At 48.2% G+C, this 16,207-nt stretch overlaps 1 protein-coding gene across 10 annotated transcripts in view; it reads left to right on the top strand.

The window, feature by feature from the left end:
* Positions 1-15,791, top strand: part of Kiaa1211l (KIAA1211 like) — a 116,218-nt gene extending 100,427 nt beyond the window's left edge. For 9 of the 10 annotated variants that reach the window (XM_031367248.1, XM_031367245.1, XM_031367239.1 and 6 more), the window contains 3 exons: positions 12,814-13,001; positions 14,027-14,171; positions 15,063-15,791. In XM_031367248.1, the coding sequence (XP_031223108.1) occupies positions 12,814-13,001; positions 14,027-14,171; positions 15,063-15,205 (476 nt within the window). In that variant the 3' untranslated portion in view covers positions 15,206-15,791. The remainder of the gene's footprint in view (positions 1-12,813; positions 13,002-14,026; positions 14,172-15,062) is intronic. The other variant, XM_031367244.1, reaches the window with a different exon arrangement.
* Positions 15,792-16,207: the final 416 nt, after the last annotated feature.

Here is a 16,207-nt window from a genome sequence, read left to right as displayed (position 1 = left end):
TGTTCCGGATCAGAGGGCAATCTGTTGGAAGTGGGTACCTGCAACTTAATTGGAGAGGCCACTTACTGCTGGCTTATGGAAAATAAGACTAGATAACTGTTGGGTCGTGTGTGTGTGTGTGTGTGTGTGTGTGTGTGTGTGTGTGTGTGTACATGCACACATAAGCACACAGCACACGTCTGTGCCTGTAACAGAGTAACTGGGGACTTAGCAACAGGCTTTCCATGGCAGATTTTATTTTAAAATGTTCCAGGCTATTTTTAAGTGGCTCCTATAAGACCAGGAGTCCACTTACACTGCACTGTGAGACAGAGAGGAAGCCAAGCTTGTAGGCTCGCTTGAGCAACGCAGAACCCTGAAAGGCAGCTTCAGACAAAAGAAAAATGCGCTCAAGGCAACCTCATCCACATGGTTTCAAAGATAAGCTGATGTTCTCTGTGTCCTTAGAAGACGTCAGGAAAGTGTGGCGTGGTTATGGTGTCTTGAGTTCCTATGGGACTCGGAAGGTTTCCAGCACTTTGGAGGGGACTTTCCTGGTCCCTGGGCCCTTTACTCAGTCAGGAACTTTTGAAGCCTCCATAGCCACTGCATCAGCAAGGGAGTCTGAGGAAGGGTCAAGTCCTAGGTGACGATCCGCTCCGTACAGTTGCTGTGTTCCTGAAGCAGCTGTAGAGTGATTCAGAAAGCTGTTTTAACAACGAGGAGAACTGCTTTGTAGGTGGAAGTTAGATATCAGTACCATCTGCTCTCATGGTCCAGGATGGGAAATGTCTCTCAGGGGCTTAATGAGCAGAACTCAGGGTCATAGAGCTATAAAGGAAGAAACCTCGGTGGTGGTGTTTGGCCCCTTACTTATGTATGACGTCTTCGACAGTATAAAATATCCAGGATGGATAGAGGCTGGAGGATTATGAAATGGAAGCAAGGTTGCCCTAAGCAAGGAGACTCAGGCTCATAGACAGATGGATGGATAGATAGATAGATAGATAGATAGATAGATAGATAGATAGATAGATAGATAGATAGATCTTGCTTAAGTAATAGACAGTTATCTTGCTCATCTCTGTGCATTGACATTTTCTAGTCCATAGAAACAGCAACTGATTTCCATAGCAAATGCTTTTGGGCTCCTCTGCTGGGCACAGGTAATGGTTTAGATTTTCCTGAGAATGGAAAAGAGGAGGAGTTGGCCTCTGTCTGTTAGGAACCCATCCTCTCAGAGGCTGTGATATGAGAGGCAAGCTCCAGAACTGTGACTGCTGTCCGGTCCCTGTGTCCTCCACTCTACCATAGGGTCTTCAGGTTGCCTCAGATAGACAGGAGCAGAACCTCACCTGGGTGACAGTCCCCATACTCAGATCACTGATGTGGCTTCTGCCTTCGTCCTCACTGTTCCCAAACTGTAGCAGCTGGAAGCCATTTAGTTCATACCAGACATGTAGATGATGAAAGATTTCATGACCATGCTCATCTGTTTCCTACAGATAGTTAAGTTTTGCTATTCATTACCTTGTGGTGGCAGGGACTTTGCCCAGGTTTACAGATCATAAAGTAAGAGTATCAATTGTCCCTGGTGTGTGCACAGCTCTAAACTCTGCTCTAGTGACTTCAGCTGCATTGTGCCCTGCACTGATGTTTTTCTTGCCCTTCCACACCGTGTTCCCTTTGAAGGGAAGGAGGAACTTTTCCTCAGTGAAGAGAGCAGGAGGTGTAGGAATTATTGTAGCAGACATAGGAGCCAGTCTGCCAAAGGGGCTGGACATCATGGGGCTATGTTAAAGTGGATACACAAGCCCAGTACCGCACGAGCCCTCTCGAGTGCACACGCGCATGTGTGTGTGTGTGTGTGTGTGTGTGTGTGTGCATTCGTGAGTGTGTTTGCGTATGTGCATAGTGTGCATATGCATGCTCCTCAGCACAAAGTAGGCTTATTTATAGACCTGGGCCATAATTTGCTGATCTGCCATGAGAAGAAAATGGCCTATGGTTAGCCAGCTTGTTCATTTTCCAAGACACTCTCCTTCCTCCTGTTGGTCCAATGCATCTCAGAATCTAAATTACAGGTTAGGAAAAAACTTTCCACACACATAATTAGGCATTATTTTTAGAAGGAGATAGTGTCATGTTTTGAAAACGTCTAAAATACACACACACACACACACACACACACATACACTAATCATATAGAAAGAGTTTGTTGTGAGCCAGGTATATCGTCACCTGCTTGTTAATCCTAGCTACTTGGGAGGCAGAGGCAGGCCAGTGGCAAGTCTGAGGCCAGCCACTGCAACCTGGCAATGTTCTGTCTCAAAGTAATGTCTTTAAGGGGTAGAGAGGATATCTCATGGTTCACTTTGCTTTGTATCATTGTGATAAAACCCCATGACCAAGGACAACTTACTGGGTTTACACAATCTGATCACAGCCCCTCGTTAAGGACAACAAGATAGGACCTCAAGCAGGGCAGGAACTGGGAGTAGGAACTGAAGCGGAGACCATGGAGGGGGGGCACTCCCTAGAGTGAGCTGAATCCACTCCTATTGAAGTCCCCAAAAGACATACAAGGCCAACTTGATGGAGGCATTTTCTCAGCTGAAAGTTCCCCCTTCCCAGATGGCTCTAACTTCTCTGTCAAGTTAACCAAAACTGACAGCACACCTCACACAAGGCACTGGCTTCAATCTCCTGGACCTAGTTTGATTCTTTTGGAGGAATACCCATGTGCATCTTGAACATTTTTGTTTTTGTTTTTTGTTTTGTTTGGGTTTTTGTTTGTTTGTTTTATTATTTTATTTATTTTATGTGTATGAGTACACTGTAACTGTACAGATGGCTGTAAGCCATCATGTGTGTGGCTGCTGGGAATTGAACTCAGGACCGCTCGCTCTGGCCTGGCTCACTCCGGCCTGGCTCATTCCTACCTGGCTCATTCCCACCCCCGCTTACTCTGGCGTAATTCACTGTAGCTGTCTTCAGACACACCAGAAGAGGGAGTCGGATCTCATTATGGGTGGTTGTGAGCCACCATGTGGTTGCTGGGATCCGAACTCAGGACCTTCGGAAGAGCAGTCAGTGCCCTTTCCCACTGAGCCATCTCACCAGCCCTTGTTTGGGTTTTTTTGAAACCCATCCCTGCTCACATTTACGTTTTCTTTCAGCCTCACTTGTCCCTCCCCATCCTTCCCTAAGAGGGTGTGGTTACCTACTGGCCTCTGGCTCCCAGCCTTTCCTGTGCTCCTCAATGTCTGTAACCCTCTCAGAAATAGGGACCTTTCACTGAGGAGGAAGAGTTCCGATCAGAGGCTCCCCAATCTCCTTATCTATGAAAACCTCCTAACACAGTCTCCCACATTCCTTTCGGAGATCTCGTTGCACAGTGATATCTGGAAGAAGTCCAATGAGAAGTTCCCCCAAGGGAGCCAGAGGGCCTATCATGCAGAAGACAAATGAATTCTTTAGAATGTTAACTCTAGTCTATGTCCTATCCATGACCATCCTAAGCATGTAAGCATGAGTTAACGCTCAGAACTTAACAACAAAAAGGAAGAATTTTACTGTGTGTAAATTTTAAATTAATTTTGAAACATATAAGACACAGAAGCCTCCTCCTCTACTGAATGCCCTTATGCCCTGTCTGAATGTTGTCTAATCCCACCCAACATAATGAGACCAATTCCTTCCCACACACATTGCAGTCATGGCTGACAGACGAGGATAGGCACACGGATGATTTATTTCATCTCAACCTGCTATCCGTACTGGCCTGCCATTTGATATTTGAAGCCCACCATAAAGCAAGGGCATCTTTCACAATCAGCTTAAGTGGCTTGACCCCTCATTTTAAGTACAGTCTATTTATGTGTACCTCCTGACAAAGGACATTGAGCTTGTTTTGAGCCTTTTCCCTCTTGGAAAGTGTCTTGGCTAGTTTTTTTGTTCTCTTGACACAAACTAAAGTCATTGTAGAAGAGGGAACTTCAGTTGGGAAAATAACCTCCACCAGACCAGCCTATGAGCACACCCGTCTTGATTAATGATTGGTGTGGCTCAACTGACTGCTGCTGCTGCTGCTGCTGCTGCTGCTAACCCTGGGCTGGTGGTCCTGGGTGATTTAATCAAGCAGGATGGGCAAAGCAGCACTCTTCCCAGGCCTCTGCATCAGCTCCTGCCTCCAGGTTCCTGCCTTGAGTTCCTGCCCTGACTACCTTTGATGATGGACTGTACCATGGACATGTGAGCAGAAATCAGTGCATTCCTTCCTAAGATGGTTCTGGTCATGTTTTATCACAGCAGTAGAAACTCTGAGACATTCGCCGTACCATGGTCACCATTCTGGCCAATTTCACTTCTGAATCACACTGCGGGCTCTCCAGGACAGATTCCCAAAAGTGGACTCCTGTGCACTGTTCACTGGGTTGACTCAATCGAGATTGTCCCCCACGAAGACCGCACTGGTCTTCCAGCACAGTGGAAACCATTGCCCACCCCACCTCTACCTCCTGGGTAGTAGGTGAGGCTGGTGAGACTGTGCCCCACCCCTACCTGGTATGAGGGAAGGAAAAATGTCAGTCATGCCATACAACTTGATCGGTGAGTTTCTACCGTCTCAGCAGCAAGTGCTACTTCTTCATCTTAGTGGCAAAGAACACACCATGGCCAAGATTCTTAGCTCAGACCAAGGTGCCAGGCCACAGATGGAAAGCCCCAGACTGGGTTAGCAGTTCAGGACCCATTTACCAACCTACCTGGAATTAGGGATGGCGGTACTTTGTGGGACTTCTCTGAGAAGAAGAGCCATAGCTCATGATTCCCCCAGTGCAGGGACTGGGACAGGAACGGACTGCTCCCTTACTCTTGAGTCTCTAGGACAGACTATGAAACTTCTTGGAGAGCTGGGTGTGTGTTCCCTGCGGTTGAGCATCTTGGAGGACTGGTGGCCAATCCAGCCACTTACGGATATTGGGCAGATAAGGCTTCTCTGAGACCTCCTGTGGTCCCAGTGCTACCAAGAGGACAAGAGAACCCCAGAGAGCAGCTGGAACCCAGGAGACCTAAAAGTTGATTGGAATTTTCCAGAGTCCTTCTGGACATCTGCCAATCATAAGACGAGCCCAGTAAGAATGTGGCAGGTGTCAATGGAGAACTCTCTCATTCTCCTGCGCACTCTTCCTTCTGGCCCTGCAGCCATTGAGAAAGAAACCTGACCCCTTCAGGGAACAGGAAACTCAACCTGACTTAGCTCAGGGACTGTGTGTTCTGCTCTCCACGTAAGGCAGCTTTGTCTTCCCGTGGACACTTGCCGTTCTCTAGACACCAATTTGATGGTCACAGACCAGGTGGGGTGAGAGGAGGAAGGTAGTGAGCATTCTCCAATGCACAGGACAGTCCCTCCATGGTGTAGAATTACCAGCTCCAAAGACAGTACAGAGCCCAGATTGAGTTACTCTACCTTGGCCGCTCAGAGGGAAAGTTCAGTGGGGAGGAAGTGGGGATATCAGAAACTTATGGGAACATACCCCTTAATACGGGTGCACATTACTCCGTAAGTGAAGATCAGCAGTCAGAATGGCTGTATTCACATCTTAGCTTCTTTTCATTGTGGCCATAGGTAGTAAAAAATTCTAAAGGAATTAAGGGTTTACTAAATTGGTGTACACAGTACAGTCCAAATATTCCAACAGCAGAAGCACACTTGGAAGGCCGGGAACCTAGTGATTGCTTGGGCCTTGAGGCTAGGTACAATCCCAATGAGAGTAGCCCAGCAATGGCTGTCTCACCCCAGAGAGGCCATGAACCCAGCAGTTGGTCCATCTACAAGGCTGGGTACCTCAGTAGTACCAATCTGAAGGCTTGGAAGTAAGGCCAGAGAGTAGGTAGAATAATCCTACTTCTATGTCCCTTTGATCTGGGCTGCTACCAGAAGGTGCCACCCATATTTGAGGTGGGTCTTCCCCATCCATTAAGGCCAGTAAGACAATCCCATACCAACTTGCCCACAGGCCAACCTGATATAGACAGTTCCTCAACTGAGGATCCCCCTCCCCCAGATGATTCCAGCTCATGACATGTTGATATTTAAAGCCAACCACCCTGCGCAAGTGACTTTGTTCTGTGTACCTCTGGTGAGGGTCTGAAAAATCAACTCTGAGGAGAGTTGTGAAGGTCCTTATGAATTAGGTGTCTGCTAGAGTTTGGGTCTTGAATGTCCCTCAAAGCCCCGTAAGTCATGTGTTGAAGACTTGGTCCTAGCTCACGAGCCTCTTTTGGAGACGAAGGGACCTGTGGCAGACAGGCATCCAGGAAAGAGATTAGGTGAGCCTCTGAATTAAATACTGGGATCTAGGTGAGCCTCTGAATTAAATACTGGGATCACAGTCCCTTCCTGTCCTCGTTTGTTTCCTGGATCCCATAAAGTGAACAGGCTGTCTCCAGCTTCTGGCATGTCTTTCATCATCACTGGCCCAAAGAAACAGGGCCAAGTGGCCTTCAAGACCTTGACACTTTGAGCCAAAATAAGTATCCCCTCTGTTTAAGTTGGTTCTGTCTGGTGCTTTGCTGTAGTCTCAGAGGGTTAGCAGTGCTACTCTGAGAAGCAACATCGAGTGGAATCCAGTTCTTACATCTCTCTGGTGGAGAGACCTTACCCACCAGCTAAGGCAGGGTGAGGGAGGTCCCAGCTGTATAATAGAAGGAAGATCTTCACTCTGTGGACAAGGGTCATCTGTCTCTGCAAGTGGCTACTTATTCCTTCTTGGTCACTGGAGGCAGTTCTCATGGGTTCCAGGCTGTTACTGGGTCTTCTCCAGAGGGCAGAGTCAGGGCCTCTCATGGAGGGTGTTTGTGTGTCTTGTGGGTGGTATGGAGTGGGTGTTATTCAACAGGATCACTGTTTCATCTGAGGCAGGTGACAGAGACCTGCTGGCTCTGGGCTGAGGGCTGGGCTTGGGTCATTGTTCCCCACTCCCCCGGACTAGTTTTAATTGCATAGTTGGTGGCAGTTGAGAAAAATGTCCTTTGGGTCTAGTCCCCCCACTAACAACACACCTTGGCTCCCAGGTGCCCACTGTGAGGTGTGGATGCTGGGCCAGGCCAGTTTGGGGTTTCTTCCCACCTTGCCTAGCCAAGCATTTAGCAGCAAGCTCTGCTTGCATGAGGAAGAGAGCTCGCCAAAGTATCTGTCCCTTAGGATGCCCCCAGTAAATGTGTTTGCACATGGGTGACCATATTCCTGGCCCCACTCCACATATCTTACTCAGATGTGAGTCACGTGTTATTTTGTAACCACCTTTGGGCAGAAGGGCTTTAAAAGAACAAACTACAACAATGACCCATAAACTTAGGCCTTCGATTCTGAAGATAAAAACCTTCTGTGTACTGCAGCTTGACCCACCAGCATGTACCCTGCGCAAACGAGGAAGTGTGAGATATCTCACAGCTGCCAGCTGTGACACAAAGGGTGGAGAACCAGCTGGATCTCTGCAGCTCTCACCATTCTGGCATGTAAACAGTCCTTTTAGAGATCATTGCATTTTGGTTCTTTGGTATGTGTATATACACTTACAGGCAGGTGTCTCACACTGCATGTGGAGGGGTCAGAGGCCAACCTTTGGAAGATAGTTCTTTCTTCCAGGTATCTCTGTCCTGGGGCAGGGTGGGGTTGGGGTGTCCTAAGTCAGGTCTTCAGGATTAGCACCAAGTACCTTCACCTACTGAGCAGTCTCGACAGCCTCTTCTTCTTCCTTTCTTGTGAGTTTGAAGACCGAGAGAGGTCAGGCAGAGAGGTCAGACTGTAGGTCAGGCAGACGAGAGTTTCTGAGTTGAGAGTGGAAATTAAAACCACAAGAAGCCCGAGGCGGCAGAAGTAGAGTTGAGCGTACCCCGGCTGTGCCTCTTGACCTGAGAGGAAGTCCCGGGGTGAGAACAGTATGGTCCTTTTGACCTTACATGCAGCTAGGGAAGAAAATTTGGAAGTGGGGGATGTCTTCCTGGGACCTACAGAGTGGGGCAGGAGCCACCATAAGAAAGGCAAGCGGGGGGTGGGGGGAGAGGGGACCACGTGGGACCTCAGAGGCTGAGGGGTAAAGAGAATGGGAAGGAGCTGCCAGGGAGGGACGAGACTTCCCCCGGAGTCCCTTGATGCCCTTCTTGAATTGTGGAAACAGCTTCCAGGCAAAAGCCTGCCTTATCCCCGTGTGGGCGGGGCGTTAGATTCCTCTTCCTTGACCCGTAGTCAGTAGCTAATGAATCCAGATGATGTGACAGCCTTGTGTTCTAGTTTGTATTCTCTGTTGTGTGTTTCTGTGTCATATGCATGTGCTTGCATTACTGTGTGTCTGCACATGTGTGCACATTGTGTGAAGGGCAGAGGTAGACATTGGGTGTCTTCCTCTGTTGCTCTCCACCCATTTTCTGAGCGAGTCTGTCACTGAACTTGAAACTGACAAGTTGGTTGAGACTAGCTGCTCCGAAAGCTCCAGGCTTCATCCAGCGAACTCAGATTCACTCCTGCCAACTACATATATCCAGGTAACCACAGGAGCACCTGGTCTGGGAGTGTAAATGTGTTTTGGCAGGGAGAGCATCCTCCAACAGGGAAACAGAGAGCATTGGGCATTGATTATTTGCTGAATGAGGAATGGAGGGTGGTGGGTTCATTCCAGGTTGGAGCTAGTGCAAAGCTCTATATTATGCGCTTTGTGGAAAACCCTTGTCTCCTTTCAAAATAAAGCCTCCAGCAAGCACCATAAGCCCGAGTTCTGTTATAAGATTGCCCCGTGGCTGCTGGACAGAACTGATGGAAAGCCACTAAAACCCACAAGTGCTATTGACCAGGAGCTGGCTATGAGCCAGGACAGATAACAGACTAATGAATGTTTTAAGAACAGAGCTGAAGTCTTACATGCTGAAAACCTAATATAAACCCTGAAGCAAACATGAGGTGTTATATTCCCAGGACACAAAGTCCATGTCTGCTCTAGAGTCCCCTAGTGTCTGTCAGTCATGCCCATCATGTATGTCAGGACTGTAGCTGGGAGCCTAAAAAACAAGCAGACAGGACCAAGCGCTGTTCTGGCTTCAACCACTTGAGAGACATGGTTGCTAATACGTCCACTTTAGATCAGAAGTCTTACTGAGCAAACTCAGGCCTCTTCTTCCCAGGAGGAGGCTTTATTTTTCTGGAAATGAGCTGTGGATATACATTTCTTACAATGACGGTTCAGGGACTGCAAAGGTGGCTCCAGTTAAAGCATTTGCCACACAAGCATGAGGACTTCAGCTGACAGCCCAGCACCCAGTTTCTTATTATCCCAGCAATGGGAGGTTGGGGGGTAGGCAGAAGGGAGGCCCTCTGGAGCTTACTGGCCAGCCACTCTAGCAGTATCAGTGAGCTCTAGGTTAGGTGAGTGACCCAATCTCGAAAATAAGGGTGCATAGAGATTAGGGAACACACTTGGTGTCAACCCCTGGCCTTTTATGTTCCACACATGGAACACACACACACATAAGTGTGCAAACACACACATACATTCACGCATGCATGCATGCACATACACATGAATGCGCAAGCACATTCATACACACCACACAATTGCTTCAGGAAGGACAGACACACAGCAGCATGCTATCTTGTTCCAAGCTTGCTTAGACCAGAACATCTGCTTTAATTTCCCAGCCCAAGGGCGGGAGCCCCTAAAGTTCACATCCTCCAGCTCCTTGACTCCCAACCACAACCATGTTCTTGACAGCTCTAAGCTTTGTGAGACTCGTCATGTAGGGTGTGGCCCATCATTTGTGTTTCACCCTCAGCCCCTCAGCTGGTCACTTCTAGGATTCTTTCTGGAAAAACAAAACAAAGCAAGCAAGCAAACAAACAAAAACCAGTGCCTTACATTTGAATTTTAGTAGGCACCAAAACCAAGCAAAGGGGGTAGCTCCAAGTGATAGAAAGTGTTTGCGACCTGTAGGCTGAGCATCTCAGGACTGGGTGAGTGGTTAGGACTTGGGGAGGTGGCATCTTCTAAATACAGATAGCTAAGTCATGTAAGTCCACAAGCTAAGTCCATAAACCCACTGCATTAGTTTCCCCATCTTTTGAAAGAGATTAGAAAACAGAAATCAACAAAATGGTTGTTATATTGTTACCAGCAATGACAGAGTAACAGTGGAAGTGGTGGAGGCAGCAGCCTGTGGTCTTCTGCACACGCTGTAATGGAGAACAGCTGGCAAGTGCCAGGCACCTTGCTGGGGCTTGTGGGGGAAGGGGGAAGATGATGTCACTGAATCTTTACAAACAGCTGGCATAGATAGCAGGCTGTCTTATCTGCCCAGGAACACACTGCTAGCCTGAGGCCTTAAACCCAGTCCCAGGACAGGCTGTGTTGAAGATTGGTGCTTTACAGTATTTTCCCAAATAGAGCTTGAGGGAAGAGGCTATGTTACTGAGAAGGGAAGAAGTTTACCAACTCTTCCTTTGATGGACTCCTCTCCTTAACTAACAAAGTGAGAGTTTGCTGGGATCAGAAGTCACTTGCCTGTGCAATGGGGTTGTTTGGGCCGAGCTGTGTGGCTCTCCAGCTCCCCACACCTGAGACACTTGCCATCTGGAAGTGTTAGTCTGTGTTTGTTCTAAGGCAGATTAGATTGCTCCCTTCCCTGGCAGCTGTGTGGGGACCAGCCTCTCAAAGACCCTCGGAAGGGATCACATATATTGCAACATGTGGTGGCTGCAGTTCAGTGAGAGAAATGTTGGGCTCTGTAGGTGTTGGTTGAAGACCTGGGCACACTTGACAACCTAAAGCCCTTATTATTCTGGAGGAGGGGCTGAGATGTCAGAAGTCTTTAAACCAAATCCCCAGGAGACTCGGGTCTGTCTGTAGAGGCAGGAAGATAAACAAAGGAGGGTTTGCCTGTCGTTTTATTTGAACTGACACATCTGCAGTGCCCTAGAGCTAACCTTTTGAGCAGATCTAATTGCAGAAGAGATTTTCTGTTTCAACCTTGGCCCTGAGAGGGAATGCTTTAAGGGATCACTGACAACTTTTTTGGTCCCCGAAGCCTGCCATAGATTGCCCACTGCCCGTCTTCATTCCTCTCTCTACCCCAGCTCTCCCCAGCCCAGGTTGAGCACGGACGAATAGCCCTGGGTTCCAATGTGACAGAGGATAAGGGTGCAAGTCCTGGAAGCCACTCATGCCTGTGTCACAGAGCAGAATGGCTGTCACCCGACTCTGTCCATACTTACTTGGGACAGAGGTGCAACATCTCTGAGGCTTGATATTGTGGGAAGTGTCCAAGTGTGGGGAAATACATGAACCAAACAGGAAAGAAATGGCTGCTGAGAGATCTTAGCCACTTGCTCAGGTCAGTGCTCCATGAAGCTGCCTGTAATCACATCCTGGCACAGCCTAGTGCAGCTGCAGGGTTTACCCACTCCGGTGGGTCAGCATGTGAACATAAGTACACGGGCACACACCAGTGCAGTTGGAAACATTGCCACCGGAGTCATGCCCAGAGCCCTGCCCTCCCTCATGGTCCCTTCTTGCCAACCCACCTTCTAATCAGTCCCTTATAACTTTTCTGGTTGTTTCTTTTAAGGCTTTAAACTCTACGTGTACAAGTGTTTTGTTTCCGTGTTTGTCTGTGCACTATGTGTGTACCTACAAATGCCAAAGAAATCAGTGTAGCCCTCAGAACTGGAGTTACAGATGGTTGTCAGGTCCTCAGGCAGAGTTTTAAAATGTATCTTTTAGCTCAGATGAACTTATCCAAGTACAGGGTATAAAGAACTATGTCTTGTGCCTTTGGGCTAAGAGGTGACAGAGTTGCTGGGTACCCAGCACTGATTGTCCGAGGGGGTCGGAGATCTTGCGACATACCAGACCTGCTGAGGCTGGCCTGGCCCTCAACGAGCTACTTCTCTGCTAGGATTTAAAACTGGAATGGCAAGTTCCTCGGGTTGTGAATTTAATCTTATCAGAGTTGTTCAGAATATGTTGTTAGCTGAGAAAATAAAGTTCAAACCCAGAGAAAATGTTCCATCTGTTTCCAAGGAGGCAGCTGCCTCTGACGAGCATTCACTGGAATAGGGATGAGGTGAGGGTGAGACACACAGGAAGAGTTCAGAGTGAGCTCCTGGTCACTAGGGTGAAGAAATGGCCTGGAGAGGGCAAAGAGAGCCCTTTAAAGAAAACAAGCAAACAAACAAAAACCAAAAATCCAGAAAGAGCCTCTAAAGATTTTGTGGAGAGCAGGAGAAGAGAAAAGCAGTCTGCGTTAACCATGCAGGCCCCTAGCACTTCCTGTTTCAGGTGAGGACCGATGGTTTTAGAAATGGCGGCACATCCCACGAAGGGACTGTGTTTAGCATGTCAGGTAAATCAGGAGTGGGGGCTGGTCGTTGGTCCCAAATGTAGACTCTTATCAAAGACAGACTATCTGTGCGTACATTCTAGCTCCTCCTAGAGAGAATGCCCAGGTAGAAATTAGCTTCAAAATGCACATGTTGGGGTGGCAGTTGCATCTCGTGTTTTTGGTGGCTCAGACCAGAGGAGGTAATCTATTTGAGATATCTATAGAAAAAAAATGAAGTTTGCCGAAGAAGAGAAATAATATCAGAGAGGCTTTGGCTTAGGGGGAAATGGGAAATGGGGTCTCTCTCGGAGAGACCCCGCTCCTCAACCCCACCTCTCCTCAGCCCCCTGAACCAAACAAAGCAGTACAACACACCTTGCATGGGAGAGAAGCTGTGGGTGGGACTGAAGGGGAGGGTGGGACTGTCTGACTAAGATTGCTCCTTTTTGGCCTTTATCACAGAAAAGGGTCAGCCTCCTGCGGCTACAGGTCCTGGGGCTGATGGGCAACCTACCCCACCCTGGATCACCATGGCCAGACAGAAGAGAAGAGGAGCCCCAGACCAACCTGTCAACCAGGAAGAGAAGTCTGGGTCGAGGCTCCTAAAGACAGAAACTGGAAAGCAAGCCAAGATGGTCGAGAGAGCCCAGGTTACCACTCTTTCTGTGGCGTTCCGGGAGGTGGGATGGGGGGGAGGAGGCGGGGCATCTTGGCAGGGTGTAGTGGGGGCAGGTACCACTGTGCTCACAGAGGTCCTGCATGAATATCACAGAGACCCCGTGCCTACCATGACTGCTGACATGCGCAAAGGCAGTATGTCAGCTTCTAGCCCCTGTGGAGGAGCAAGCTGCCTCTTCTTTGCCTGTGTGGGCTGGTTGAAATGCAGTGGAGACCGAGTCTGCTCTGGCCTCCTAGGCAACGCAGTTCAGCCTCTGGAAAAATTTGAAGACAGTTAAAACAACATCTCCCCTCAGACACATGCTAACACAGACACCAGCTCCACCTCAGCTCTTTGTGCGGTAACAAATGAACTCTGCTCTGGCTGCTGCCTGCTGGCTTCTCTTTTCCCTCACCTGGGGCTGCACAGCGAAAATCTGGGCTTGCATGTTGTATTCAACTGAAAACAGCTCTCACCAACCCCCAACAACTGTGCTTTAGAAGCAGGCCATGATGCAGCCTCCACTAACCAGTCCAATAAAGGGGGTTCTGCCGTATGGGAAAGGGAACCTGCGCTGTGGTAGGACTGGCTTCGTTCCCTTCCTGCTAATGCGCGTCCTCAGTGGTAGCTACCCAGCTGAAGACCCGTATGTAGTGCAGAGGAAGGAAAATCACAGAGCGAAATGTTAGCCGGTTTCAGTGCTACCATTATAGCACGGGTCACAAAACCATTCCCTACAGCTTTCACACAGAGTCCTGGCTGTATAACATCTGGGGCTGAGGCTGTGCTCTAACAAGCAGGGAAGGAGCCACCATGCACACGTGGGCTGCAGGAGGCTGGCACAAGTCATAGCTCTGGGATTTCTATGGGTGACGCTGGTGCACAGAGCCCCTTTCCAGAAAGTGCCGGCAGCAGGATGCATCTTGGGGGAGAGATTTTGTAACTAAGTCACTTTGAGTATTAACCTCCTCCGAGTCTGTATCCTCGGGCAGCACGTGTCATTTTGTGTCTCCGTAGGAGTCTGTGAAGCAGGGTGACTTCGTCCGGAGCAAGTCCTTCCTGATGACCCCTGCAAAGCCTGCTGTGACCCAGAGGCAGGGGTCAAAACTAAACCTCAAGGAGGGACTGCAGAGAGGAATCTCACTGTCCCATCAGAACTTGGGTATGAGATTGGCTTGTATTTCCAAACACTTTGGTCCCTTAATAACCGATTTCTTCCTGCCATTGGAGTTTGTGTTATTGAATCATTTTGCCATGTTGAGCTGTGTTTTTTTTTTAATGCAGCCTTTTTTTTTTTGAGAAGGAATTCACACCTAATAACAGTCACCCATATTCAATGTGCATTTCAGTGGATGTATCTAACCGTGAGATTATATATATTTGCGGAGTTCCACCACCCTGGTGGCAATCTAAGAATAGAACATCCCCCTCATGCTGGAAAGAAACCTATTTGTCCCATTCCCTTCCCTGGGGGTAGGTAAGCACCAACCTACTTTGTATCTCTGTAAGATTTCCCTTTTTGGGAATGTGAAATCATAAAACACGGGCCCCCGTTTCTGCTGTTTTGGGATGCAATTCTGAGCTCATGGAGGTGATATGTGTCACCTCATATGGTGCTGGGGGTGAATCCAGGGTCTCCTGCACACTGATCACATGCTCTCCTATCAAATGACATCTGGATATTAATTAATATTTTTTAATTTTTTTTTTACTTTGTATTGTAGTCAAAAGACACGAGAATTTTATTATGCTAGCCATCTTTAAGTGGGTGGTTGTGAAGGTGTTAGGCTTGATCCTGTGTGCAGCCTACCTCTGGTGTTCTGTAGTTCGAACCTGAACCTTTCTAGACTCGCTTTGCCTCCAGAACCATCTAAGCCTGCTCCGAAACTCTTCTGGTCATATACATTCCACACTTCAGTCTTCACACCTCTACACCCCGATGGATTGTGTGTTCTGGAGCAGAGTGGAGACTGTAACGTATATTTAAAGGTATAGGGGAAGCTTAGTGAAAACCTACACTGGGTCTCTTGCTTTTGTTTGTTTTGTCTCCCAGCAGCTCAGGCTGCAGCGACCACAGAGAAGGAACTCCATCAGCTGAAGAGAGCCAGTTACGCTAGTACAGACCAGCCATCCTGGATGGAACTCGCCAGAAAGAAGTCTCAAGCCTGGAGCGACATGCCCCAAATCATAAAATAGATTGGCAGCCTGCTGATGAAAGATGTCCGCTGTATCGATGAGCCGCTTAAGTTTTAAACTGCCAATAAATCATGGCAAGCAGACTGTGAAACTTACGATTGATTTTTGTCAACGGGTTCTGATGTGCTCAGAGGAGAGAGAAGAACCAGGGGGAACAAAGAAGACCAGCAGACAGCCTCAGTGCCGGGCCAGAGGGGCTGTGGCAAGAATGTTGCAAAGTCCAGGGGCGCCATTCCTGTGCTGAGCTGCCAGCGTGAGCCTAGAGTTCCAGGTCTGTGCTGCCTCTTGCCATCAGCCAGTGCCTCTGGCCACCGTCTTGCCGTGGACCACCGTGGTCTTTCTTGTTTACTAATAGGCATGATGTTTGTGGTAAAGCAAGGATGCCCTTTTCAAGAGCAGCTACCTTCTTAACAATCCAGTTTCCTGAAGAAACCCACCCACCCCGAGAAGGAGAGGAAGGGACGTGGCAGGGTTTGTCAATTCATAGACTGTTTCCAAAAAGAATTTTTAAACTTTTCCACTAGGCATCTGTGTCCTGAACCATTGCAAAATGCATTGCCTGTTTAATAAAAAGTTTCAGACATGTTTCTGCTTTGTGTGTAAATGTTGTTTTTGCTCACAGAGAACATCTTCCAATGCCGAGAGAATACCTTCACACCTCAGTGGAAACCCTGACTCGGTTGGGAGTTGAGTTTGGGGTGTGTTGGTTGGTTTTTATTGTTCTAACAAAACGTTGGCATTCATTTTAGGAAGAAAGATGAATTTGTAGGATTTTTTTTCTCATTTGCCCTATGTATCACATTGTAAGACTATGAAATTCTTAAAGGCACTCTATCCTAGTTTGTTTTCCATTTTGTTTATAAACATTTTAACCAAAAGCAGCTTGGGAGGAAAGGGCTTATTTTAGCTGACACATCCCAGGTCACCATCTACTCAGGGAAGCCAAGGCTGGAACTCAGAGCAGAAATTGAAACACAAGCCACAGGGAAATGCTGCTTACCA

Source organism: Mastomys coucha, unplaced genomic scaffold (assembly GCF_008632895.1).
Source record: "Mastomys coucha isolate ucsf_1 unplaced genomic scaffold, UCSF_Mcou_1 pScaffold14, whole genome shotgun sequence".
NCBI lineage: Eukaryota > Metazoa > Chordata > Mammalia > Rodentia > Muridae > Mastomys > Mastomys coucha.
This window is presented reverse-complemented; position numbering and strand designations above follow the sequence as displayed.